This window comes from Xiphias gladius, chromosome 13 (genome assembly GCF_016859285.1).
Source record: "Xiphias gladius isolate SHS-SW01 ecotype Sanya breed wild chromosome 13, ASM1685928v1, whole genome shotgun sequence".
NCBI lineage: Eukaryota > Metazoa > Chordata > Actinopteri > Istiophoriformes > Xiphiidae > Xiphias > Xiphias gladius.
This window is the reverse complement of record NC_053412.1, coordinates 1,782,448-1,808,406: the sequence shown is the minus strand read 5'-3', so window position 1 is coordinate 1,808,406 and position 25,959 is coordinate 1,782,448. Positions and strand designations below refer to the sequence as shown.

Genomic DNA, 25,959 nt, shown 5'->3' with positions numbered 1-25,959 from the left:
CCTGCTGAATGTTGGGTGTTGTTTCTGTTTGCGCATAAAGCACGTCTGTGACTGAAGCTGCTTGTATGTACAAAGGGCTTGTGTTTCTCTGTGTCTGTGTGTGTCTCTGTGTGTCTGTGTCTGTGTGTGTCTGTGTGTGTGTGTGTGTGTGTGTGTGTGTGTGTGTGTGTGTGTGTGTGCGTGCGTGCGTGTGTGTGTGTGCGTGTGCGCGCAGTCACTCCACGCACGCTTTGATAGATTATTCTAGGAAAACGACTGACAGCTGGAATCTTCAGCCACCTTCAGGCCTGCAGCTAACTGCCTAGAGTGGAAGTTACAGCCCAAAGACAGAAAGTCTACCAATATCAATCTTAATCCTGCAGTCTGACACTTTTTCCTCATCAAAGTAACAACAGTCAGGTTATATTTTACATTTGCAGTGTGTGTTTTCAGGCCTGAATCCCCTGCTCACCTGTAACTGTCCTTTCATGCCCTGTCAAGGTCGGTATGTTGGCGTTGTTTACCATTTTCTGTGGCCTCACCATTTGGGCACGGCCATGAGGCAAAATACTGTGGTTATCAAGGTTAAGAGAGTTTTAACCGCTGGGCAGGAAGTCGCAGTAACGACAGCCATGAAAGGAAGAAGACGGAGCGAGATCAGAAAGATTAGTGTCACATCAGCAATCAAGGCTTTAGATGACTGGTGAGTGACAGATGTCAACGGTGGGAGATTCAATAACTGAAGGAAATTTTACCCCAAAGAATAAGACATTAAAAGTATAAATTTAATAAGATTTTCACCAGTTTAACTTTGAAAACATCGATGAAGTTGGTAATGCAAAAGCAGGGGAAAATCTTATTAGTGGCGATGGTTAATAGTGACTGGTATCAGTAGTTAAAGCCTTTTACCCCTTAAAGATAATAGCGTGTAAGGAGGTGTCACAAGTAGAGCTACAACCAACAGTCATTTTCACTATGGATTATTCTGCAGATTATTTTATCGATAAATCATGTGGTCACAGGGTGACCAAAAATATTCAGTTTAGTACAATATAGGAGCAAGTAAAGGCAGCAAATTCTCACGTTTATAAACCAGTACCTTTTTCATTTTTCTTTAGAAGCGACTCAAACAACTAATCACCGAGTTGATCAGTTAATCAGCTGGTTGCAGCTCCAGTTAAAACCAGACAGGACGGCTCATTTTACTTGTGAGGACCGGAGCTGTTGATATGTTACTGAGAGTGACTAGCTATAATACTAGTTTAAACAAAAGTAAACACATTACAGGATTCACAAGCTTTCTAACGCACACATATATGAATTACAAGCAAACAAGCACACAACACATTTCTCAAAATAATTGGGACCCTACTCTTTCGTTTAAGCACAGAACTGAGTAAAACCCTTATTATAGAAACATAATTTCTTTTCGCAAAAGGTGCATAACCATTGATATCATTTTTCATTTTATCATATAAAATATATCATCTTTGATATATTTATAAATAAAGCAAATAACGCTGACAACCAGTTTTTCATCTTTAATAGATACATGTTAATTTAAATAAATATTTCTTAATGTTATTGAGGGAAATTTAACTAGACATTATATGATAGCCCCCACTAAGGGACAGTGGATTTAGTTCTGGTGCGGTTTACGTGTGGTCTGTGCTCTGTGTCTGCCAAATTGAACAAAATGTCATTGATCAAAGAGACAGCAAAATAACAGGAAACTACACACGTCAGACAACAGATGATACATGTTAAAAAAACAGAGATGATTTTAAAGCTGGAGACCAAATGGAGAAGCACTCAGAGGGCACACTGAATCTGAAAACCCTTCTCGATTTCCAAACCAGACAAGGCCTTTTCTTTATTTATGCAAAGTCCTTTCGCCGTTCATGTCCAAACCTGCACCGAGAGGATCACAGAGAGGGAGAGCGAGCATTACTGAGAGTCAAAGGGAGAGAGATAGAAAAAGAGAGAGAGAGCATGAGTGTCGGTGATGCCGATCTCTTGTCACCCCCCTACCCCCCGCCTCCTCCTCCATCCTGCAGTCCAAAGCAACGGAGAACAATGACTCCATTCAGCTCTTGGGTTACAAAGTCGAGAGAAACCACAAAGTGTTTCAGACCGGGTGTTGGGAGATGGGGGGATGGGGGGCGGGAGGGGGCGTGTTCGCAAATATGATAGAAATAGAGAAAGGAGATGAGGAAGTGGTGGGTTGAGGGGTTGCACCAGCCTAAAATGATTTCATGTACTGTGGGTTTGACGACGGGGTCAACAAGTGCACTGCTTTTTTGTCTTTTGTTTTTTTCCACACCCAGGAAAAAGGCGGTTCCATAAAGGTTCTTTTCTCAGCATAAAGGATCTATAGAAAGCAAACATCTAGAACCAAGGATTTTTTTTTTTTACATCAGCACTTAATCTTCATAATCTATTTTCACAATCAATCTATCAGTTGCTGTAAAATGTTTAAAAAAAGAAGGTTGTCTAACACATACATAAAAGGGGTTTTCCGACAAACAGCAAATTTTGTGCCTAAAAAATAACTAGCACTTGAATTTGTCATAAAAATATTTGCTGATGAAGCACACCTAAGGTCATATGTAGCAGATGTGCAGTAGAGCACTTTTAGCTCCTTTACAGCCCCATAAAGTTACTGTCAAACCATGTGAGCACTATTAAAGTTCAGTATATAACCACAATAGCATTGGAAGAGGGGTCCTCATATCACCAACCTTTGTTGTGCAGAACCTTTTTTGATCAATATATAGTCTCCGAACGAAGCCGGGAAGAGGGCGGATTGAGTGCTCCAGGGCCCTTCTTCTTCATTGTAAAGCTATAGGAGAAGAGGTGGAGTGGGTGGTGGCGGTTTTGGGGATTTCTCCTGTTTTATGAGGGCACTGGCAGTTGGTAGGAGTCAGCTGTTCCTCGTTAAACCCTCAGCATTTAGGGATAGAGGGGGGTAAATGAAGTGGAAGTTGTTTTTTTTTTTGTTTTTTTTACTACGTCAGAAAACAGAGCCTGGGAGTTCCCCAGGGCACCTATGGCGGTCCTCTAAGATTTTATTTTTTTCTTGTAAGACTGTTGTTCATGTGGTTTTTGTTTTGGCACTCTTTTTGATTAATTTGTATTTATTCCTTTTTACAGTTGTTTTTTTTGTTGTTTTATTTTGTTGTTTTTTTTTTTTCTTAGGTTTGTGGCTCTTGTTTCGTCTCTTTGTATTAATCTTTTTTTTTGTCTTTTGTCCATGCTCTTGCACTTCCTTTTCTCCTTCTTTAGCAGCTTCGCACTACCTCTATTTATACCTCACACACTTCTTTCATTTCTTCTTCCTCATCTTAATCAAACTTCTGTCTCACCCTGTTCTTCTTGGTACTAAAATAGCTCATTGTTGCTGTTCCACTAAACCAGATCGCCTCCAGCTATGAGTGTGTATGAGTGTGTATTAGAGGCCCTAACTCCAGGCATGCCCGGACAGACCACCCCTCCCTTCACACACTTACACCAAAACCACACTAAGGCAGCAGTGAAACTGCAGACAAAGACATACACTCTTGAAAATTATTTAGTCTAGTTTTGAGTAACATACATCTTTACTCAGTATTTGTTACCAACCCACACACACCACATGTTCTATGTGTTATGCATATAGACAACTGTTTCATATTTGTACTCAGGATCATCTTTCAGTCCTAAAAAATGCGTATCTCCCTTAATCGACAAAGAGCACAAGTTTAATCCTGCCGGGTTTCTGTTATACTATAGCGCATTTCATTACTGCAAATTTCACTTTTTTCAGGAGGTTGATGTTTAAATTTAATCTTCAAGCTGATGAGAAACTATATTCCTGTAAGATGATTGTTTGTAAGTGCCGTCTATCATTCCTACATTGCGAGTGAATGAATGTTCACGTGCGCTCATGTTACAGAAAAGATGTCAAACCACGTGTCATGAGATTGAGAGTCTGCAGATTTTTGTTTCCAGCACATCACTCAGCCCTGTGATTTCACCGCTCTGCACGGTGCTTCGATTTTTATCTTAGAAATGAACGAAATGCAAGAATGGTCCAGATCTGTCAAATGAGTCTTGTACAGTTGGACTGAGTGTCTTCACACAAGGGGAAAAAAACACATGCTTGACTTAAAATGAATCAGTTGGAATGAATTTGGAGTTAGAAATCAAACCGAAGAATAATAATAATAAAAGACGCAAATAAACATAACGTCTGCACTTCAGTAGTGGTAAGGAACGTTCCCTCGCTTCGACAGCTACCTCAGGGTCTATGTGCAGTCGTTGTACAGGGGAACATCTTCATAACAAGGTCTTGAAAAGCCCTAAAACGCATTGAATTCAGGATCCCTCAAAAAAAAAAAAGGCCTTTATAGGTATTAACAAATCTTAAATTTCATTTACAAAGGTCTAGAGTATGTTTTCTAGCCTGCCATAGAAACATAGGAACATTAATTATAACTTTCTTTTGAATGTGGTTGCAGGCTGTCGGGACACGTTATACATCTATAAACTACAAGTGTGATGGGGCATTGTGAATGCATGAGGAGTGGAGTCATAATGCATTATGACTATTTATTATCATTACTATTACTGCTAGCCACAGAAGCCAGGGGATCATTTTGGCAAATTTAATTAATTAGTTATTTCTTTAAATGTATAACCAACCCATCACCATATTTGCTGCTTATCTGGGTCTAGGTCAAATGTAGTACTGAGAAATTACTGTTATAAAATTTGATTTAAATGTCGACAAGTTCGTGTACTTGATAGATAATTCTCTGCCTTATTGTCCCTCATGGTTTTCCGTCATTGTTTGACTGGTAGGACAGTGAAACGGGTATTAAGTTTAATTCTCCATGCCATTAAAAAGGTCTTAAAAAGTCTGAAGTATAACTGGGCGAACCCAGCGGCTGTATTAATATATGTTTCGGGTCATCTGATACGAATACTGACGCAGCTAAACATGTTATATTTATGTCTGCTGTGTTCTTACAGCAGGACATGAAGAGTGTGTGAGTCTTGTTTCTGTAGCATTATTGAGAACCTTATATCGCAGTATTTCGGGGCATCGGTTATGTTAATGATCAACTCTCAGCACCGTGCTCCTGGGTTTTTGATTGATGGTTGGACAAATCAAATGATTTAGGAAGTCGTTTTTCACTTCTTTTTGATATATCACAGACTAAACAATTGATCTGTTAATCAAGAAGCAAAATCTGCAAATTACCTGAAACTGAAAATAATGATTAGTTGCAGCCCTGTGCAGTCTAAGGAAACGAGATAATCACCTCTCCAGCAACATCAGTAGTTACCTTTGAGTAATGCCTTCGGCTGGCAGTCCCTGTAAAGCTGCTAAATGCCCAAAAGTAAAAGTCTGTGGTTGTACTGGGAAGTTAAATAAACATTTAAAAAAAATAAATAAAAAAAAAAGCAGGGCCTGTATGCACCTACCCAGGTCGAAGTGATGAAGCTGCTGTAGGCTTGCAAAAGAAAAGAGGATTCAATACTTAAATTCGTGAAATGCGAGAGTGCGTGAAATCGATTGGCGCTGTTGGGTTTTGCCATAAATCATGTTAAACACCGTGCAGAGCATGCCGTGGGAGCAGTAAAACATTTGGCAGGGCTCGGGGGGGGGGAAAACTCCCCGAGAGGAGGAGGAGCGAGAGCAGAGGAGCATGGGGTTTGAAATGAGAAGAAGTCTGTTTTAACATGAAGCTGTTTGCATGAGCTCACATGTTTACACATCTCACAACACTTGATGGGAAATCAACAGAGGTTCGGTATCAGAAACCCGGGAGGTCGTTAGTCTCTTATCAACAGATAAACAATCATTGTTTGTGAGCAGGTTTGTTGAACCTTCTGCAACTTTTTTTTTTTTTTGTGATACATCGTGTGTCTGTGCGTAATAAGATTCAGGACACTTTGAATCGTTAGTTTTACGTGGACAATTCACATCCTCCCGAAGAACGGCTGCATTTTCGGAGGAAAATAAGGTTTTGTGTTGTGGAGAAGAATTTACCTTATACAACAGAAAATCTTACTTGTCAAGTTTCCATCCAAATGTAAATTCCAAAGTGCGAATTAATGTGCGTTTTCACTCATTTTTTTATTCATTTTCATTATATTTAGTGTGATGAGAGGTAAACGATCATCGTTTGTGACTAGATTTCTTGAGCCTCTTGCAGCTTTTTTTGGATGCATTCTTCACCTACACAGAGTTTACCGGTGCATGGAGCAGGTGAAAACAAAGGGTTGTGGAAGGGGAGGGGAAACTTGAATTACCTTCGTCTGAGTCTGTACCTGAGATAATTTGGGAACTTGGTTTCCCTTATAGGTCAGGTAGACCCTAAAATCAATCACTGATAAACCAAACATCATACTTAATGATATTTGTCGCTGGTGGTGATAGTGCATATTAATAAACGTTGCCGTAAAGGCAGCAGAAATAGCTAACAGCTGTTTTTTTTTTTAGCTGTAGTGCCTGGACAGCTGTTACACAGTTTTTTAAACAGATTTCTGTAGGTAAAAATCATTGACTATAAATGAGTACAATACGACTTGACGATAGTCAAGTTAAAGTGAAGTTTCATGAATTATATTTGAACAGTATTTTCTTTTGTGTGTCGTCTTATCTTTTTTTCATTCCCTTTTTATGTCTATTTGCTCACTGCTATTACATCAGTAATACAATTTATTGAGCCCGAGCTTGGAGAGCGGCCGTCCTCCAACATGTGTGAAACCAGTCAAATGCAGCTTTGGAAATGTGAGTGGTACGCAGCGCCATTAATCAGACTAAATGAAACAGCTGGTGGTGTAAATTAGCACAAGAGGGCATCTTAGCGTCATAAAAAAATATAATATTAAACGGTTTTTCCTTTCTGTCTGTTTAACTGGTTGATTTATGTCTCTTACCAAACAAATCTTGGGTCGTGCTGTTTTGTCTAAAGTATCGCTGTTGGCTCTTTTGTGTATTTTGGTATTTGTACCGACTGTTCCATAACTGAAATTATGTGTTCCCTTCATATTTTTATGATCAACCCAGCCGCTCGCGGCATGTGTTTCTGGTTGGGTAGCAAAAGGTTTGGTTGGAAACACCCACGGCATTTGCATGTCCTGCCCGCGGCTCGAGAATGCGTCCCTTGATACCACACTTAAATGTTAGCTTTCTGAAATGTAATACCACCTGGTCTTCCTCGCACAGATTCACTGGAGGGAAATTTAAAGAGTGTGTGCCCAGTTTTAACCACAGTGGTACATTTCCTTCATTTGTGCTTTAATGTGTTAAACCAACCCATCTGGTTCGGTTGTTCCATGGCCTGTTCCTGTCTTTATACCAGACTCGAGTTGCCTGTCTTTCTTGGTACTTTTACGGCTCCAACCAAACTGTGCTCTTTCGCTGGGCGTGTCCATGTCAATGTACAATGCCTTTGGATGACACTGACAGTTTTTTTTTTGCTTGTTTCATTCACCTGACTCAACCGGAATGTCCTGAAAGGAATGGTTTGGGAAATATGCAGATTAAAGTTTATATAATTGAATAAGGTTATTCCCAAAAATGTCAAACTGTTCCTTTAAAGTCGAGCCACTTTAGTTGATGTCTCTCCCTTGGATATAACTATTTATACTAATCTAAATATGTCCTGAAATTTGGCAGGTTTTTTGTCAGTAACGCAGATCTCACATCAATTCAACAAATGACAGAACATTAAGTGACAGCAATTTTGATAACAGATTAATCATTTAGGTAATTTTTAAAGCAAAAATGTCAAACATTCGTTGGTTTTAGCTGCTTAAATGTGAGAATTTGCTGGGTTTTTGTGGGTCAAAACGATAGTAATCAGAATTATAGCTGCAACGATAAGTGGATTAATTGACTGAGCCAATCTACAGAGAGTTAATTGACTCCTTTTGATATAAGATTGTTTGTTCCAACTTCTCGAATGTGAAGATTTCCTGCTTTTCTTTGTCATATATGACAGTAAACTGAATGTCTTAAGGTTTTGGATTGTTGCTTGGACAAAAAAAGCAAATCAAAGAGCCCACGTTGATGTCTTTCAGATTAATTGGCAGTGAAAATAGTTGTGAGTTGGTGCCCTAAACTGAATACCTGTGTGTTCAGACTAGGATAAATGGATAAAATCTTTTTTTTTTTAAATTTTGCTTTTTTTCATGATATTTTATAGATATATTTTAAAAGTTATATAATCATTTTAGAGATTTCTTAGGCAAAGCCACCAAGAAAAATGCAGCAGGACCAGGTTTAAGTTTTCTCATATTTAATATCCTTCTTTCTATATAAAACAGCTGCAGTTTCAATTCCATATGTTGCTGGAAAACACATAAAGGGTATATAAATCCCTCAGGATGTGCGGCATGCCAACAACCCCTGGCAATGCAAAGGCTTCGCATTCATTTTTGGGATTTTCAGAGTCAGGCTGCTCAGCATGAGGTCCGAGTTCATATCAGCATGAGAGAGTACACTTGATTTGTGGTGAGAACGATATTCAGGACTGTTTGGTTTGAATAAAATCAATGTATGAAATGTATCTTCATAGAGAAAGCAGACTGGAACAAGGAACATACTCTCCTCCTGGTGCTCCTTTTTGTGTTAAACCAAATCAAAATGTGACCAAAACATGGCAGAAAGTCTTGTTTCACTGCAGTAGTGAGCAGAAAAAAGGGGAACATCTGAGACAAATACCTCCAGTGATCACGTAAGATTAGAAATGAAAGATTCTTAAAGGCTTTCTGAATTATAATGGCCTTAAAATAATGGGTTTCATTCTCAAACATCGCATCAATTATTTGAAATTAACGCCTCGGCTCTGTCTTTGCTGACTGGAAAGGCACCAAACCTAAAATAACTAATAAATTAAGTGACTGTATGCATTCATTTTTGTTTTTTAAACCGTCCTTACCCCACATGCGTTGTAGGTTTTTTTTTGTTTGTTTGTTTGTTTTAATTTTTCAATTTTTCAATTTATTTTTTTTTTTTAAAGCACAAACTCAGCTGAGAGTCTGTATCTTTTTCTTCAGTCAGGGGACACACCCGACCAGGTCGCCAAAGGAAGGGAAAAAAAAAAAAAGACACAGGCGCCAGTAAAAAATCCTAGAAAATCTTCATGATGATCACTCAAAATATCATTATAGAGGTGTTCGAGGTTCTAGAAAATATGGTTTCACTGTTTATACACACAAATGCAGCAGGAATTCAGAAAACTGCACATCCATTTTATGAATCGAACCCCACTTAAAGGTCATTTTTATCAAAATATAAAGGGTTCTATGTGTAAAAGTCCCATTAAGTCACGTAAAGAACGAATTTCTGTGTTGTCAGACATTTGCAGACATTTTTAAAGATCCTATTTCAGAGTAGCACTTGAGCTTGTCATATTTAATCAGTGAAAGAAAAAACAGAAGGAACACCCCCCCCCCAAAAAAAAAAATGCTCCACGTAACTTTTTTCAGGGAGTTGTAAGTTAAATCATCCAAATTATACCAGAGAAAACACTGTGTTTCCACTGGTGGCGATCTCATTTAGAAACAAAACTGCTCCATTAGAAAACCAGCTCGATCCAGATCGATTGAGCCTCCTCCGTCAACCACTTCACATGAGTCTTGTGGTACAAAATCTCTGCCTCCCCGCTGTGTTTGGTCCACGGGGGAAAAACGGAGAGGCCAACGGGTAATTTTGTGGCTCTGCGTATTATCCTCGTTTAGCCTGGGCTGAGCCAGCCTTCATCCGCTGTGTGTGTGTGTGTGTGTGTGTGTGTGTGTGTGTGTGTGTGTGTGTGTCTGTACGCCTTTGTATTGGTGTCTACACTATAAATAGTTTGAACCTTGAATTCGTATAAAATCATTGCTAGTGCCCTGAGCCAGCAGCCTGAGCTTCTTATTTTTATCATTAATTAATCTACTGATTATTTTCTCCTTTAGTCGGTTAATTTTTGGCCTATAAAATGTCAGAAAATTGTGAAAAACATCTGTCACAAGTCCCCACAGCTCAAGTTGACGTCTCAGAATAGAATTTCATATCAACCTCCAAACAGTCCAAAGCCCAAAGATTTTCAGTTTCCTCTCAAAGACATGGTAGGAAAACAAGAAAATGTCCAAAATTAAGAAGCCAGTTAATTTTCTCTCTTTTCGACAGATCGATGCGACTCTTTATTTTTTCTACCGCTTATCTGGGTCCAGGTGAATTTAATTGATTACATTATAGCGAGTATTGTTGTCGTATACTGCTGGGAAGTAATAAATAATAATTACAGGTCAGTCTTTCCATTGTACTCTAATACAGTGGCCAGTATGACTGTTAAACAGGTATTAAATCTCTTAAGTCTGTTTGGTATTAACAGATGACTTGACTTTGAAGTCATTCGGTCAGCTCACATCATCACCCAACGCCTACATTCTCCAGAATACATTTCTGCAGCCTACAGGGGACAATCTGATATTTTAGTGATTGGATTTTTTCCAGTGTCTTTGCCCGTCACAGTGGCCCAGACCCCAAGGTGATGTCCTCGGATGTCTTGTTTTGTACGTTCACCACCAAAACCCAAAGATACTCAGTTTAAAACGATATAAAACAAAGGACAAACGGCAAATCCTCACTTCGGAAGAGTAGGAACAAGCAAATGTCTGGCGTTTTTGCTCGAAAATGAACTGACTGAAACGATGAATATCGCCTAAAGCAGTAAATATTTCTGTCTGAACTTGCTTTTAAAGACCTCACATTGCCTACGTTTGCTCAGTTATCCAGAAAAAAAGAAAAAAAAACGCACACCGGAAAGTAGAATCTACAGATGCAACTTGAGATACTGAAAATGTTTGTTTGATATTCGGATAAATCATCGGTGGGTAATTTAGCTCCATCAGTATGTCTGTCCTTGTCCTCCTCCTCCATTAGTTCGTCCATCATCATTTTTAACTGTCTTCCTCCGCTAAAATCCACCTGCTTCCCTTCTGACAGGATATTTTTAGGTGCTCGGGGCACTTATTTTTCTCTCTCGTTTTTTTTTTTTCTGCGCCGCTCTCAGTGATAAGAAGTGCTTGATAAGTGCCAGAGGAGGAAGAGGAAGAGGAGGAAGAGTGGAACGACAGTGTTGTAAGACGACAGGAAACATCAGGCAGCTCCACCCTGATAGAAAAAGGCACAGATGTGCTGTTCCTCTCTCGGTTTTTTGCCACTTCAGACTTTTTATTTCACCAGATATTTTGGAGAAAGTGTAGAATTCAACACAGTCGGCCGTTTACAGACATGAGACCCCCAGAGCTGCTGCTGCAGTCACCCCAAACTTATTTTGTTTTGTTTGTTTCTTAAAATGTCTGCCACTTTGTACAGAGATTTGTACACTGGGTGGAGAAAAGTAAAAGTTGCTCCTTAAACTAGTTTCAGTTCTTGATTTTTCTTGTTTTGGAAACAAGAACAAATACGGAAATCAGAAATGTGCTTGTTTCTTCGAAAAGGTGAAACTGAACTCATCAACATTAAGAAACAACAGAAACAGAGTCAAATAAACATCGACTTGGACAAAAATTGTGATCATATCATCCCTAATTTTTCACCGAACATGTGGTTCCAAGAAACTATACCTCTTGCTACCTTGCTACCTTTTGCAAACAAATTTTGAATTTGTCAAATACAGCTTTGAAGCTTTATTTCTTCTTCAATGTTTAAAAAAAAAAAATTAAACTATGAAGTTTTCTTTCTTCTTTGCCTCCAGCCACCATGAAGAAGAGCCAGAACGGCTCCAGCTGGACCAGCGAGCGGAGCCTGATGTTCGGGGGAAACATCCAGAACGGGCTGACCACGTCCTCCACGACCACCTCCACCACCACCTCCTCTTCTTCGCCCTTCTCCTCCCAGGTGACCTCCATCGACGGAGTCAGCTTCTCTGAAGGAGACCTGCTGCTCCAGGTAACACCTTACATATGTTTGCTGTACTAAAACCGGTGTGAAGGACTGGTTTAGTCTTATTGTATCCAGTATACAAGAAAACTGAGTGAACCCCTGTGCAACATCACTAAAGTGTTAAATGATTCAAAATTGTACCGTTACCTTATAACTGTATTATTTTTAAATTGAAGTGGTGGGTATTTGATCTTATGTATAATTAAAAAACAAACGGTTTAGGGAGACGACATTGAAAATACAGGCCCCGAGGTACAACGTCAGCGCAACAAAAGTCGGTTTACCCGTGATCCCTGCAAAGAGAGGTCACGAACAAGGTTGTAAAAGAACCCGTGAACGGCACAGCTTCCTCGGCGTTGACCTGGGTTGTGTCTAATCCAACACGGCTCCACTTGGTAAGGAAGTGCCTGGACACGTGAGAGATCAGATTGTGACGCAGAGCATCGGCAGGCGACTGGACAAGAGCTGGACAAACAGCTGCAGCGGTGGTGAGGGGGTTGAGGCAGAGCCATCCTACCAATGACAGAGGAAAACCTCTCGAAATGGCACAAAACTGCAAGATGAAGCTCTGCCAGAGAGCGTGGAAAGAAGCCTGATGAATTTTGGCAGCGTGTACTTTGGTCGGCTGAAACCAAAATAACTTTGTTTGGATCAGATGGGGTCCGGCATGTTTGGTGTGGACCTGGCCAGGACCACCACAGTGACTGCACAGCGCCGACCCTGAAACACGGAGGTGGGAGTGCGCTGACGTGGGGCTTCATGAGTGCAGAAGGTTCGGGGGAGATGACTTTTATAGATGGCACCGTGAATGCAGGCTTGTGCCCGCAAATACTGAATGAAAAAGACGACTCCCAGTCTCGAAAAGCTTGGCAAGGGAGGAGTTTTCCCACCATGACAATGATCCCAAACACACAAGGAAAAAATCACACAAGACTGAAAACCAAGACCTGACTTGAATCCAGTAGAAAACCTCTGGAGTATTTTAAAGTGCAAGGTAGGGCAAGAAAAGCCCTCCAGCAAAGAGCAGCTGAGAAAAAATAATCTGTGAAGTCATCAAAAAATAAATCAATCAATCATAAATACAAGAACAGACTCCCACTACTGAAGGGTTAACTGACGTTTGTAGCAGTTGGTTGTTTTAATATGGGACTTTCATTATAGTTTAATTAGTCAGACTTTTCAGTTTTTTCAGATTGATTGGCTTCATCCTTCTTGGGCTTTGGCTGAAAATAAAATAAAACCGTGATATTGACCAGGGGTGTACACAGTTACGTTGTATATTATTATTATTATTATTATTATTATTATTATTACAGTATTGAATATGATGACTTCTTCAGCCAAATTCAACGTTAGCAGCTGGACCAAATCATAAGTCATCGGTGTCTTTTCATGAGTTGATTCGCCAACAGACAGTCTAAAAGAACTGAGTTAGTAAAATAACTGGTAAAACATTTAATAACTGGTTTCTCACACACTGTGATGTAGCTGCGAGCAGACACAAGTGTTTCTTCATGTACATTTCTCAACACCTCTGAACTGCCCCTGTGGACAACCGTGAGCGGAGGCTGCTGACAATATAGTGAAACGCAGCTGTAATAATATAAAATGTGTCCTCATAGGAGAAGTTATAATTAATTACTAAACACTAAAAATGTCCTACACATTAAAGTGTGTTTATATGTTGATCACACATGATACATAGAGGGACGTTAAGTACAGTGTTACCAAATAAGGGTGAAAAATCAAAATGTAGATTAAAAAAATTGAGTTATTTTTTCTATGGTCTGCAGGCGCTGAACGGCTTCGTGTTGGTGGTGACGGCTGAAGGTTACGTCTTCTACACATCCCCCACCATCCAGGACTTCCTCGGCTTCCATCAGGTAAGACCACGTCCGCCCAAATGACCCTGGACATCCGCCGTCCGTGTTCGTTTTGGATTCAAGAACGAGCAACCGTTTGCCGTTCTCGTGGGATTTGAAGGGGGTCGCCTGCCGCCGTCGTAAGGTTTACGCTCCTTCCTCACTGTCAGAAAATTTAAAAAACATCTGCGCGGGTTGTGGGAAGGTTTATCCAGTCTTTGAAGGTTTCAGCTAGTCTTCAGGTCTGTCCCACGCTTTAGGGAGCGTTTTTTAATCAAAAAAAAAAAAAGAATAGAATGACAGTAAAGCGATCGTAAATATGCGTGTCCTGATAAACTCGTGGTTAAGATACAGCACGTACCAAATGACCGCACTGTCCCCAGTGCCGTCTTTTACCCGTGTGTCAACTGCCCAATAAAGGCAAAAAAAAAATGCAGAAAGAAAATATCTCTAAATGGTCATAACATAAAGATATAGGAGATAATGAGATTCAAAATCAGATATCAGGTATAACACAATGAAATTGATTGATACAAGGGAGGTAGTGATTTGGTGAGTCTGAGCTCTGTAGGCTCAGTGTTCCAGTTAATTCTTAATCAGTACACGTACAGTTTGCCATCTATTTTTCTGGCAAGCTTTACATTTTACCGGTTTGTTGAAATTTGGTCGATTTCTTGCAGTAAAATATGTAAAAGGTTTTTGCACAAGCAAAAGTGACGAGGGAGAAAATCATGTTGGGCGTTGATTGTACATGTTTGACGTAAGATGCACCACTAACAGTAGACATTACCCAATGCTTGTGCAGCATCCGTTTTGTATCAGCTGAATCCAACTCATCATATTTCTCACTCCAGCTGTTTTTTTTTTTGGTTTTTTTGTGACACATGCTGGGAAATTAAAGGCCTTTTTTTTTTTTAACGGCTCAGCACTTAACTGATGATGTCCACTTCCTGGTCAAGTGAGGAAAAGTAAAACGTGCAGATTTGCCGTTGAGCTTTTTTGCCCCAGAAATGATAAAAATCCGCCAGTATGAGGAGGACCCTGTGTACAGAAATAACCCTATAACATTGCACAACAATCTGTTTCCACTTCACTGACCTCCTGAACTCTGGTGTTCCTCTTAAACCGTCCTGTAAAGGAACACAGTGTGCAGTTTGTACCTTTGTGCTACCGTCTGTGCAGCAGTTGGTTTCACTTCGTGTTTGTGCGCCATAAAAAGTCGGCTCGCAGAAATTTGAATCCGTCACAGCCAACAGGTTGTCCTCGTTTGTCGCACGCAGTTTCAAGCTGTGACTGTTTCGAGAAAACCGAGGACGCTCTGGCATCCAGAAACTCAAACCTAGAAGACAAAAATTACCGAACATAAACATCACACAGAGGATACAGAAAATAACTGGAACCAGTGGTTGCCTGGTTTGAAGGAAATCAAGAAAATATTTCTCCCACGGTGTCACTTTTTCCCGCATTTTATTAACGTTACATCGTGTTGAAATATTTAAACACACCATTTAGTGTGTCTGCGTGTGTGCATGCATGAGAACTGAACTGCTTTGTTGGCTGTGAACTCTTGACTTGTAAACACATCCGTTTGAACCAGGGTTAAAGATGTCTGCAGCTTTGGTGGTGGTGGTGGTGGGGGGGCCAGCGTAAAAGAAGCTCTCACACACACACACACACACACACACACACAAATACACGCACACAAATACACACGTTGCCGCTTTTTAACGACACAATCGCAAAGTCAGGATGCTAATCAGGGAAGGAAACGTTTTGTTCTCCAGGCTGCAGTGGCTGGTAAAGCCCAAGATTCACCAGCTGCTTCGACTGTTTATTACCATTATAAACTTTATTTATAGAGCAGCTCCAAATGCAGCCATAGAGCAGAGAAAATAAGAAACAAGCTGAAGATAAAGAGCAGACAGGCGAGAGCACACCAGGGATAAAACGGGATACGAAAGAACAAAGCCTTTGGAATGACTTAGAAGATACCAATTTGTCGATGCCAGTATGTATTTATTAGTTTATTTTAAGTTTCAAGGAGCTGAAATGTGAAACTGCATTTGCAGTATTTATGTCTATAGTGGTTAAATTAACTAAAGCTAAATTTCACAAACCTCTTGTGCTCACAGATTCTGACTTCAGGGTTGCTTTGAACCCAACAAAGCCTGGCGAGGCCATTTTCAACGCCGCTGACAAAGGAGGGTTTTGTGTCTGGCCTGTTTGTCGACGGTTAAGTAACAGAAAGAAGCTGAGAGGTGTGGTTCGCTCGGCACCACGGTCCTTTAGCACAACGGCGTCTCTGTGTTTCCAGCCTTAAGTCAGTGGCATTTATCCACTGGAGCATTGTTCACACTGTGTGTGTGTGTGTGTGTGTGTGTGTGTGTGCGTGTTTACACTTGCATCATCGTTTCTCGAACGCAGCTCGCCAGTACAAACACTGGCAGGGATGGAGCTCGCCAACAAAACGCTAACCCAGACGAGGACTGAGGGCTCAGCTGGAGAGGGGCCAGTCTTAGACATTGTGTGCCAACACATACAGGCTGCGGACCCATTATTTAATATTTGTTATGATCTTGTTCACATGAGCGCGCAGCTAGAAACTGGTGGTGAAAGACAGGGATTTCCATTACCGTCCTAGTAGTAGCAGTAGTAGCAGTCTTACAGTTTGAGCCTCACATCAGACTTTCGGATGTAAAATTCATTAATTGCTCAAGGAAAAAATCAAATCTACTCAGTGGAAATCGCAGTGTTAGGGTGTTTTACGATAAATAAAGCTGGATTTTTGTCATTTTTATGGCCTTTCTGTGAGCATGTACGACAGATTTGTAGGAGCCGGTGTTTTCCAGTTTTTGTTTTCACAATTGTAAATCTGCTTGAAGTCTAGATACTGCACCTTCCAGAGTAAACGCCAAACGTCTGAATGTCATTAGAAAACACGCCGAAGATTAGAGACTTTCAGCGAAGCTAACGCAACGGGATGTTCGGAACGTATGCGGTGATCGTTCGCTGAGGTTGCAGTACGTTAAACCAAAGAGAAACAGAACTTAACTGAAAACTAGTAGTAAAAGACAGGGATGTCTCACTAAAATCTCAATAAAAAGAAGAAAAATAAACCTGGAATTTTGCCTTTTTAAAGCTTTTGTGGAAGCCCATTGACAAATTCGTTGACACCTGTTAACACGACCACAGTTTGTCAAAACTAAAACATGCCTCATCGCTACTGTCCTTCTATAGTCAGGGAGTATAGGATGACATGAGGTATATTATAATACTAATTTTGTAATACAGTTGCTTTTTTACACCATCTTAAATTATAGCGATGCACTTTTTATTACATATTAGTTCAGTAAATCAGTAAAAAAAAAAAAAATAACGAAAGCAACATTTTTCCTTTATTTAATCAGATAAAAGTGTGGTTGAGATTAAAATCTTGCTATTTTCCACTTTGCTGCGGCAACTAATTGGAAAATTGCGACGTGTATTTCAAAGAAAACTCCAGCATGACAGTTTTACAGCAAGGAAAGACTGAAATAAGAAACGAGAGCAGTTTAATCTCAACTTAAAAAGCAAATACCACAAAATGTAATTCTTTCTTGGAAGCTAAGAGATATATTTTTATGTGACATTTTTTATTGTGACATGTCGGTTTACAGTAAATTAAAGTTACACTGGCACAGAATAGATAAAAAGATGAGGTCATCCCTGTGTGTCCCTCTGTTTTCAGTCGGATGTCGTCCATCAGAGCGTGTTCGAGCTGATCCACACAGACGACCGAGCTCTGTTCAGACGACAGCTTCACTTCGCCCTGAAGCCCAACATGAGCCACCCCGACGGCACCGCGGAGAGCCCCAGTAAGTCCTTTCAGCGAGCCAAGACTGCATCCAACACCCGGCCAATAGCCTAGTAACGGCACCTTTGTAAGTTGGTGAAATATTTTATTGCAGGTGACCAGAGCTCTGCAGATATCAGCACCAGTGTGATGACCTACGACCCTCAGGCCATCCCTCCGGAAAATTCGTCTTTCCTGGAGAGGAACTTCTGCTGTCGTTTCCGCTGCCTGCTTGATAACTCCTCCGGCTTCTTGGTAACATTTTCCCAGACTCTCCTCTTTTCAGTGTCATAAATCATGTCAGATGAAATACGACGTTAAAAAAAAAAAAAAAAAAAAAGACTACGAAGAGCAGAGTCTGCTCCACTTTTGGATCCCAAATTAAGAGAAAGCGCGAGGGGTGAAACCTCCTGATTCTGTCTTTTTAAAAGAAGTGAAGAAGTGAGGTTTGAAATCCACTCCTTATCATGTCCAACTAAGCAGCCATTTAGTATCAGTTTCATATCGATAGGTCAAAAATACCCTAATCTAATGTTTTTTTTCTTATTTTGTTGCTTTACAACCAATACCTGTGCACAAAATCCTCATCAGGTATTTTTCTGTCAATACACTGATTGTTTTAGCGCTGAAATTCAATATCTGTTCCATTTAGACCAATCGAAGCCTCCTCCACATTCATAAAAATAGACTATAAACCAAACTAGCTGCTGGGGTCATGAGAGTTTTGGGACCTTTAAAAAGTGAGGTCAGAGATTGTTGACCAGCCGTGACGTAGACACATTCAAGTCTCCATTCCAGCCTCTGACTGTGTGTAAACTTGTGCGTCCGTCCTCAGGCCCTGAACTTCCGCGGCCGCCTGAAGCTCCTCCACGGTCAGAGTCGGGTGTCGGAGGACGGGACGTTGATTCCCCCTCAGCTCGCTCTGTTCTCTGTCGCCACGCCGCTGCAGCCGCCGTCCATCCTGGAGATCCGCACCAAGACGCTCATCTTCCAGACCAAACACAAGCTGGACTTCACGCCCATGGGCATCGACACCAGGTTGTACAAAACGGGCGCAAAGATTTCACTTCACAGCATTTAGAACCTGTAAAATGTAATTCAAGAAAAGCAAATCTGTAGTATCCAGTGAATGTAGGCTGTAGTAGGAACCCTACGTCAATATTGTAATGTCTAATAAAAGGAACCGACCTGAAGGTCTATCATAAAACAACGCAATGTCAACTGTTCAGAGGCTTATCCCTCTTGAAAACTGTAAGATGTTTAGGTTTCATGATGAACATAACAAGAGCTTAGCAAACATCAGAACCACATTGGCCTTAAAAAAGAAATATAAAGTAATCACAACAGTTTTACTTTAACGTTAACAATGTCTCCTTTAGGTTTCTTTAACTTTTCTGATCCACAAAAAACACTTAACAATTTTTTTTTTTAAACTTTATTTAAGGATTTAACTTTATATACATTCAAAAAAAAAAAAGTAGCGCGTGAATGCAGTCAAGACACACTTAAGATAATGAGAGGTTACCTTAGTTTTAATATTATCTGCGAATGAAATAAGCAGAAAATTAACAAGCTGGTCTGGATAGCTGCCCTCAACGTGCATTTCAGAGGCTTATTCCTCCAAACAGGAAGCAAACTGTGTAGGATATGTAGGTTTAGCAAAAATCTATACTATATTCCAAAAGTGTTTGTTGATATTGGCCTTCAAAAATAAAAACAAGTCGAACAAAACAGTTTTCTGCAACTATCCTGCTTCATAGTCAGCCACACAACCAGCATACAAATGCACCTGGCTATAAAGGGTCAGATAGACTTAAAGTAAAAACATTTAGGTTCATAATAAACATCAGATCGTAAAACTTTAAAATCAGAAAGTTATATTCTCAAAAATAAAATTACCACAGACTCTCGTGTCTAGAAAAAATGTAGCCGGACACTTCTGGAAAACAAATCGTCAGGATCTTCACTCTTGAGCTGCACAACTAATCAGCGATGCATCGATCGCTGATTCAGGCAGTTAATTTATGTTAATTTGCATTTCACTCCTACTCACTCGTGTGTGTGTTTTTTTTTGTTTGTTTTGCCCACAGGGGGAAGGTGGTTTTAGGTTACAGTGAAGTAGAGCTCTGTATGATGGGTTCCGGCTACCACTTCCTCCACGCTGCAGACATGATGTACTGCGCTGAGAACCACCTAAGAAGTCAGTAACTAAGGAAGCCGAAATGAGCAGAATGACTGTGGTAGTTTTTTTTAAAGATGTCACCTCCTGGTAGCCACTGTCTGGTTTAAAACATCTCTCTTTTTTTCCTTTTTTATTGGGAATATCTTCAGTTCTGCTTTAAATTATAGGTTGATGCATACGTGGGTACGTAGATAGATATGTCTGACGGTTTCTGTGTCATATCCAGTGATCAAGACCGGAGACAGCGGTTTCAGCGTCTTCAGGCTTCTGACCAAAACTGGGTCGTGGGTCTGGGTCCAGGCCAGTGCCAGGTTGGTCTTTAAGGGAGGGAAACCAGACTTCATCGTGGCCCGGCAGAGAGCTCTGACGTAAGTATCCCAAAGTCAACAACCGGGGAGCTGGCAGGGGAGGCCCTCACGGGCCCCTAAAAGCCTTTAGTCGATTACAAATTTGTTAGGGACTTTGCATCAGTAAAGTATAATATCAACTAAGGTGGGTCTACAAATACTACTAGTCCTTTTTACAAATGCAGCATCTACTATCAAATACTCAGTCAATAAAATACTTAACTTCATTATCTTATTTTGTTATTTTATCTATTTTACTGCTTTAATTTTTATTTTATTTTAAATGTCACAATTACTTACTTTTAGTATCATTCAATTAGTTGATTAGTTGGTCAATTAAAACAATTATCAATTATGACATTTGATAACTGATCATTTTAAGTTATTTATTTAGAAACTAGCCCAAATATTTGCTTGTTACAGCTTCTCAAATGTGAGAATTTGCTTCTTTTTTCTGTTAAATATCAACTGTGGGTCAAAAGCAATTTGATGATAATAAACGGATTCAATTTGCTGGAAAAGAATTATCATCATTATTAAATTATTATTAAAAGAAAAACGTCTTCTTGCCTTTTTTTTTTTTTTCCGACAGAAATGAAGAAGGAGAAGAACAGCTACGCCTCAGACGCCTGCAGCTGCCGTTCAACTTCGCCACTGGAGAGGCGTTGCTGTACGATATTGCCCCAACTGTTGACATCCCCGAGTCGTGCTCTGCCCCGAAGCAGAGGAAGATAGACAACTACTCCATCAACCCCGACTCCATCCTGGGCTGCATGCTGAGCCAGGACCAGTCTATCTACTGTGAACACAACAACGCCAACACCCTCAACTCCCTCAACGATGTCGCCTTCAAGGACACCCACGCTACAGTCAACGTTCCTGGAGACATCTGGCAGCACGCTTCGCCCAAACCTGTCGGGGGAAGTCTGGTGAAGTCGGAAGCCATGGTTCAGGACATGATGGACACCCTGCAGCAGATCCTCGGGGACAACAACCTCATTGACACGCTGGACGTGGAGCCCGAGGAGCTCAAGAGCTGGGAGAGCACGCTGCTGAGGATTAGCTCCAGCAGTTGCGAGCTGAGCGACGACCTGAACGACATTCTCAGCAACGACATCCTGTCTTATGTAGAGGAGGAGCTCCAGAAGGAAGGTGGGCTCAAGCTGCCCGATCAGCTTGATGACATACCAGCCTGCCTGTCAACTTTGGACCTCCAGAACCAGGATCCTGACCCAACTGGGGAGCAGAGCTTCAGCTGGCCTCTGGAGCCTCAGAACCAGCTGATACCAAACAGAGGGCAGATGATGACTGGACAACTAACTCCAGTCCTGGAGACAATGAAACTGACCCACATGGACTTTCCTCAGTTGAGTTCTTCCGGTATAAACGGTCAAACCCTTCAGCATATCGCTTCCCAGCAAACACTCCCCGCTTCTGTTGGTCTTGGCAACACTGGGACTCCGGTGACCTTCAACCCCAACCCCTGTGCTCAAACACAGAATCAGCCGAGGACCTTACAAGTCTCTGCCGAGGAAAACAACCTCGGAGCGTTCAGGCAAACCAATCAGCTTCACCCCAAGCAAATGCAGAACCACGTTCAGATGGTGACGCCCATGGACCAAAATCTAGAAATAGAGTTAAATCCCGTGTTCAACTTTCCGGGAACCCAGTGGAGCTCCTCTGTCCCCAACTCAAACCCAGCTGACAACTTTGTACAAACATACACCCAAAATATTTCAAATGAATCAGGGTTTACTGTAGATCCTCCCTCGTCTAGCTGCTTACAGGGCAACTTTGCACTTCAGACACACAACAGTGAGAATCAGAGACAGTCTTGGCCACTGGAGCAGAATCAACAGCAGCTGATCTCAAGTGGGCACCAACAAATGGGCACCTGCCTCAACCAAATTTCAGGATTTCAAAGGAATCCTCCTGCTGGAGTTGTTGCACCCCAAACCACTGTCAACGGCAGGCCAATGTTCAGGACTCCAGACACTCCCAATGTGCCATTTCCTGTTCAGCAGGACTTGGAGCTACCAACCGGAGCACCGTCTAGCAGTTGTATGTTTAGAAATGCCACCCTGCCTGTGCCTGTAAACGGAGTGCGACTCAGTCAGGCGCCATCCTGCCAGCGAATGAACCTAGCCAGCGGCAACCAGATCCCCTCAAAGCCCTCCTGTTTCTATCAGGGTCTTCCCAGAGGAGGGTCTGTGTCGGCGATGACGGCGATACCAAATCCTGATGAGGCAGCGCTGTCCTGCCAAATGGCCACCGGTCTGGACCTGAACGGCCTGCTGGTGCAACAACAACAGTATCTTAATTTCGGCGAACAGACGCAGGTATAAAAAAAAACAAAAAGCAAAACAAAAAAAAAACTAGTTTGCATTAGAGCCTTGGATAAGGACTTTGGCAGATCCCGCGGATCCTGTGGGATTCTAAAAAGATAGGGCAAGAAACGAGGGCAGACGATTATGTTCATTATCAATTAATCTGCTGGTTGTATTTTTGGATTTTGGATTAATTGTTTTGTCTATAAAATGCCAGAAACCATTAAAACAAAACAAAAAAACAATGCCAGTTATAGTTTCTTACAGCCCAAGATTTTTTCTTCAAATGTCTTGTTTTGTCTGACTAAAATCCAAACATTCAATTTACTATCATGTGTGCCAAAGAAAAGCATCAAATCCTCACATGTGAGAAGCTGGAAATAGTGGTTAATAGATATGTACGTACGCAGAAAAATAAATTTTACTTACATACTAAAATAGAATAAAAGTTAAGTAAAGATAAAGTTTCTTACCAGACAAAAGTAAGAGTACAGACTTGAGTTTTCCTGTGTTGAATTATACAACTCAAGCAAGTTTCAAGAGTTTGCTGATAGATTTTTAAACAGAAATTACTCAAAACTGGTGGTTGGCTGGAACTGTTTTAAAAATATATACAGATATATGAAACCGCAACACGTAGAGCATCAACAATTAGTTGATTAAACGATTAGTAGATCCACAGATAATTCCTCTGCAGATGTTTTAGAAAATCTTTTTTTTTTTTTTTTGCCAATATCTGGTTCCAGCTTCTCAGATGTGAATATTGTCTGGTTTCCTTAGTCTCTTTATGATAGTAAACATTTGGTTATGGTTACGATTATTAGACCAGTTTCTCATTGTTTTGAAATTTGCAAAACAATGAGAAGAAATTTTTACTTATGTATCACCGTCTGGTTTTCATATTTTTTCACATATTATCCTTGTTAACTCTGCATGCTGTGATAGATGGTTGACTCCAGACCACTAACATTAAAATAAAAAACAGATAAAGAAATGGATCTTTGTAAAGTCAGATCTTCTAACCTGTCGTTGGTCTTTTTTACACAGATCAACAGCCTTCCAGTCGAGTCCAATCAAGGTTTCCCCTTCGCCTCGCTGCCCGATGGGAATGCATACTACTCAGAGAACAAATAGGAATCAGCCGCTGTGACTTCTGGACGGCAGAGGATCCCAACTCGGACTGAAACAGCAGTTTAAAGGAAACAGTAGACTCCTGTCTCTAAACATTAAAGTGGGGTAGACTGAAAAACAGAAATGTGCCCCGAAAAGGACGAGGAGACACAACAGGAAGTCTCTCCTTCCATTTTTTTCTAATTAGGAAACAGTGACGAAAGCTTTAAAAGTTCAAGTTTTTAAGGATAGCCGGCTTTTGGTCGTGGAAGAGAAGTCTCAAGAGGAAATTGGAGTTTGTTTTGTTTTTGTCGAAGCTGGATATATCAAAGAAGGGTGGATTCCTTTCTTGGAGCTGGTTGGATTATACCAAAAAGAAAGAAAAAGAAAATGGATAACCTAAATCAGTGATTTGTTTCATTCAATTGTGATCAAGTTTGAGAAATCCCAACACAAGCACATCTGGCAAACCAAATTTAGGATGTGTGATGATTTTTCTACCCCGTTGGTGGATGAAAAGTTTGGCTGCAGCCCAACTGGTTTCATCAGCCAATCATCAAACAGCAAGGCTGTATTGTCTCACTTGTTCCCAGCAATTTGGCCAAAGAAGAAGAACATTTAAGTCAGTGGCTGCTTTAATCGCATTGCTTAAGTAATTGACTGTGGTGGTTTGTGTGTTTGGTGGGAATATTTAGATGTATGGGAGAAGTTCAGAGAAGCGGATGTGTGCTGCTCTTTATCGGAGACGGGGAAGTTAACCAGACGTGCATTGGCCAAAACAACCAATTAGTCCTCATCACTGAAGGCTTTTCTATTGTAAAACCAAAACATACTGTTTTTAAAAACGCTTACGATAAACCATAAGTTTCGACAGAGCTGAAATAGTTTGACAGAAGAAAATTCAGCAACTCTTTTGACAGTCCACTAATCGTTTATGTCATTTTTCAAGCAAAAATACCAAAAATTATCTGGTTCTTGAGTCTCAAATATGGAGATTTGCTTAAATCTCTTTGGATTGTTGGTCAAACACAACTAGAGAACTGCAGACATCAAAAAAGTGTGATGGGCATTTTATTCGTTTGTTTGTTTTATTTTCTCTCATTTTTCTTCTCACCTTCATGCCGTCATTCTGGCTCATTACTGCCCCCTGAGGCCAGAAGGCAGAAAACAACAACCGCTCAAAATGCGGTGCTCACGTCGCACGGCTGAGACCGTAATTACAAGCCGCCGAGACGGAAAAATCTGTTCACGCCGATCTCCGAGTTGTAAAGTCGAGACCGAGATAACGACAGTATACGAACTAAAAAAGTGGCATCAAACCTGCGGCAAAATGCTGGCAGTTACATCTTTACAGACCCCAGTCTGGAGTGGGTCCCTGTTTTCTACGTATCATACAGCACAGTCCTACCAATAGTTTCACGCTATTTGAGCGACCTGCAGGTGGCGGTAATGTGCCGAATATGCTGCAGAGTGCCGGCGAAGACGGGGAAGAAGAAAACTGCGAGCGAGGAAAACGTGCTGGATTTAAAATACTTAATAAAAGCCGGCTTTGCAAATGTTTTAGGAGGAAAGAAATGCAATTCAGGGTTTAGGATACACAGAGTCACACTGAATATAAACATAGCTTTGCAAGACAACAGCCTCAGGGTACCTTTAATTCAGCAAATTAAAAATGTGGCCCACCCCAACTACAGCACGCCGAGAGCAGCTAATTCTGCGGGCATCACGTGAATAGCGGGCGTTTTTTTTTTTTTTAAATTCTTCCATCGGCCACAAGAGGCAGCAATGAGCCTGTTCCACGTCCAAAAAACAAACTCGGCCCCAAAAAAAGTGACACTTAGGTTTATTCAGACGAGCTTTCTAACATTTACGTGAGCAAAGACCCCCAGGATGAGGACTAAAAAAAACCTCTGGTTAATTCCCTCAGCCTTACTGTTACCGCTGACTCGGACAATCCCAAACGTTGCCCCTAGACTGAGGAAGGCTGAAACAACCTCATGTTAATCCTCTGCCGGCTCTGACGCACAAACACACACCACACCTGCTCCCGAAAATTCTCTCTTTTTCTACTTTGAGCTCTCAGAAGGATGAAATATATCTACTTCCTTGTTTTTCTGTTTTTTGTCCCTTTGAAACTGCGTTTTGATCTAAGTTCATTTCAACTCTTTACTGAGGGAGGTTTGCTTTTCAGACAGGGTATATATATATATATATATATATATATATATATATATATATAAAGAAAAAGAAACGCACAACAGAGTCACAGTATCATCCTACAAACAGACGATTTTTAAGATTGAAACGAGATGATTCAGTGAAAACAGCTGCTTGTTAGTGCATCGTTTCTATATTTTGAAAAGCAGTCAGAGCTTTGTCACTGAGCCAGTT

General features: G+C 40.8%; 1 protein-coding gene across 1 annotated transcript in view; it reads left to right on the top strand.

Annotated features, from left to right (window-relative positions):
• Positions 1-25,757, top strand: part of LOC120798006 (aryl hydrocarbon receptor-like) — an 81,884-nt gene extending 56,127 nt beyond the window's left edge. Inside the window, exons 4-12 of the mRNA XM_040141898.1 lie at positions 11,721-11,914; positions 13,702-13,791; positions 17,498-17,624; positions 17,718-17,857; positions 18,438-18,640; positions 19,693-19,802; positions 20,011-20,152; positions 20,724-22,470; positions 23,506-25,757. Of these exons, the coding sequence (XP_039997832.1) occupies positions 11,721-11,914; positions 13,702-13,791; positions 17,498-17,624; positions 17,718-17,857; positions 18,438-18,640; positions 19,693-19,802; positions 20,011-20,152; positions 20,724-22,470; positions 23,506-23,592 (2,840 nt within the window). The 3' untranslated portion in view covers positions 23,593-25,757. The remainder of the gene's footprint in view (positions 1-11,720; positions 11,915-13,701; positions 13,792-17,497; positions 17,625-17,717; positions 17,858-18,437; positions 18,641-19,692; positions 19,803-20,010; positions 20,153-20,723; positions 22,471-23,505) is intronic.
• The last annotated feature ends 202 nt before the right edge of the window (positions 25,758-25,959 follow it).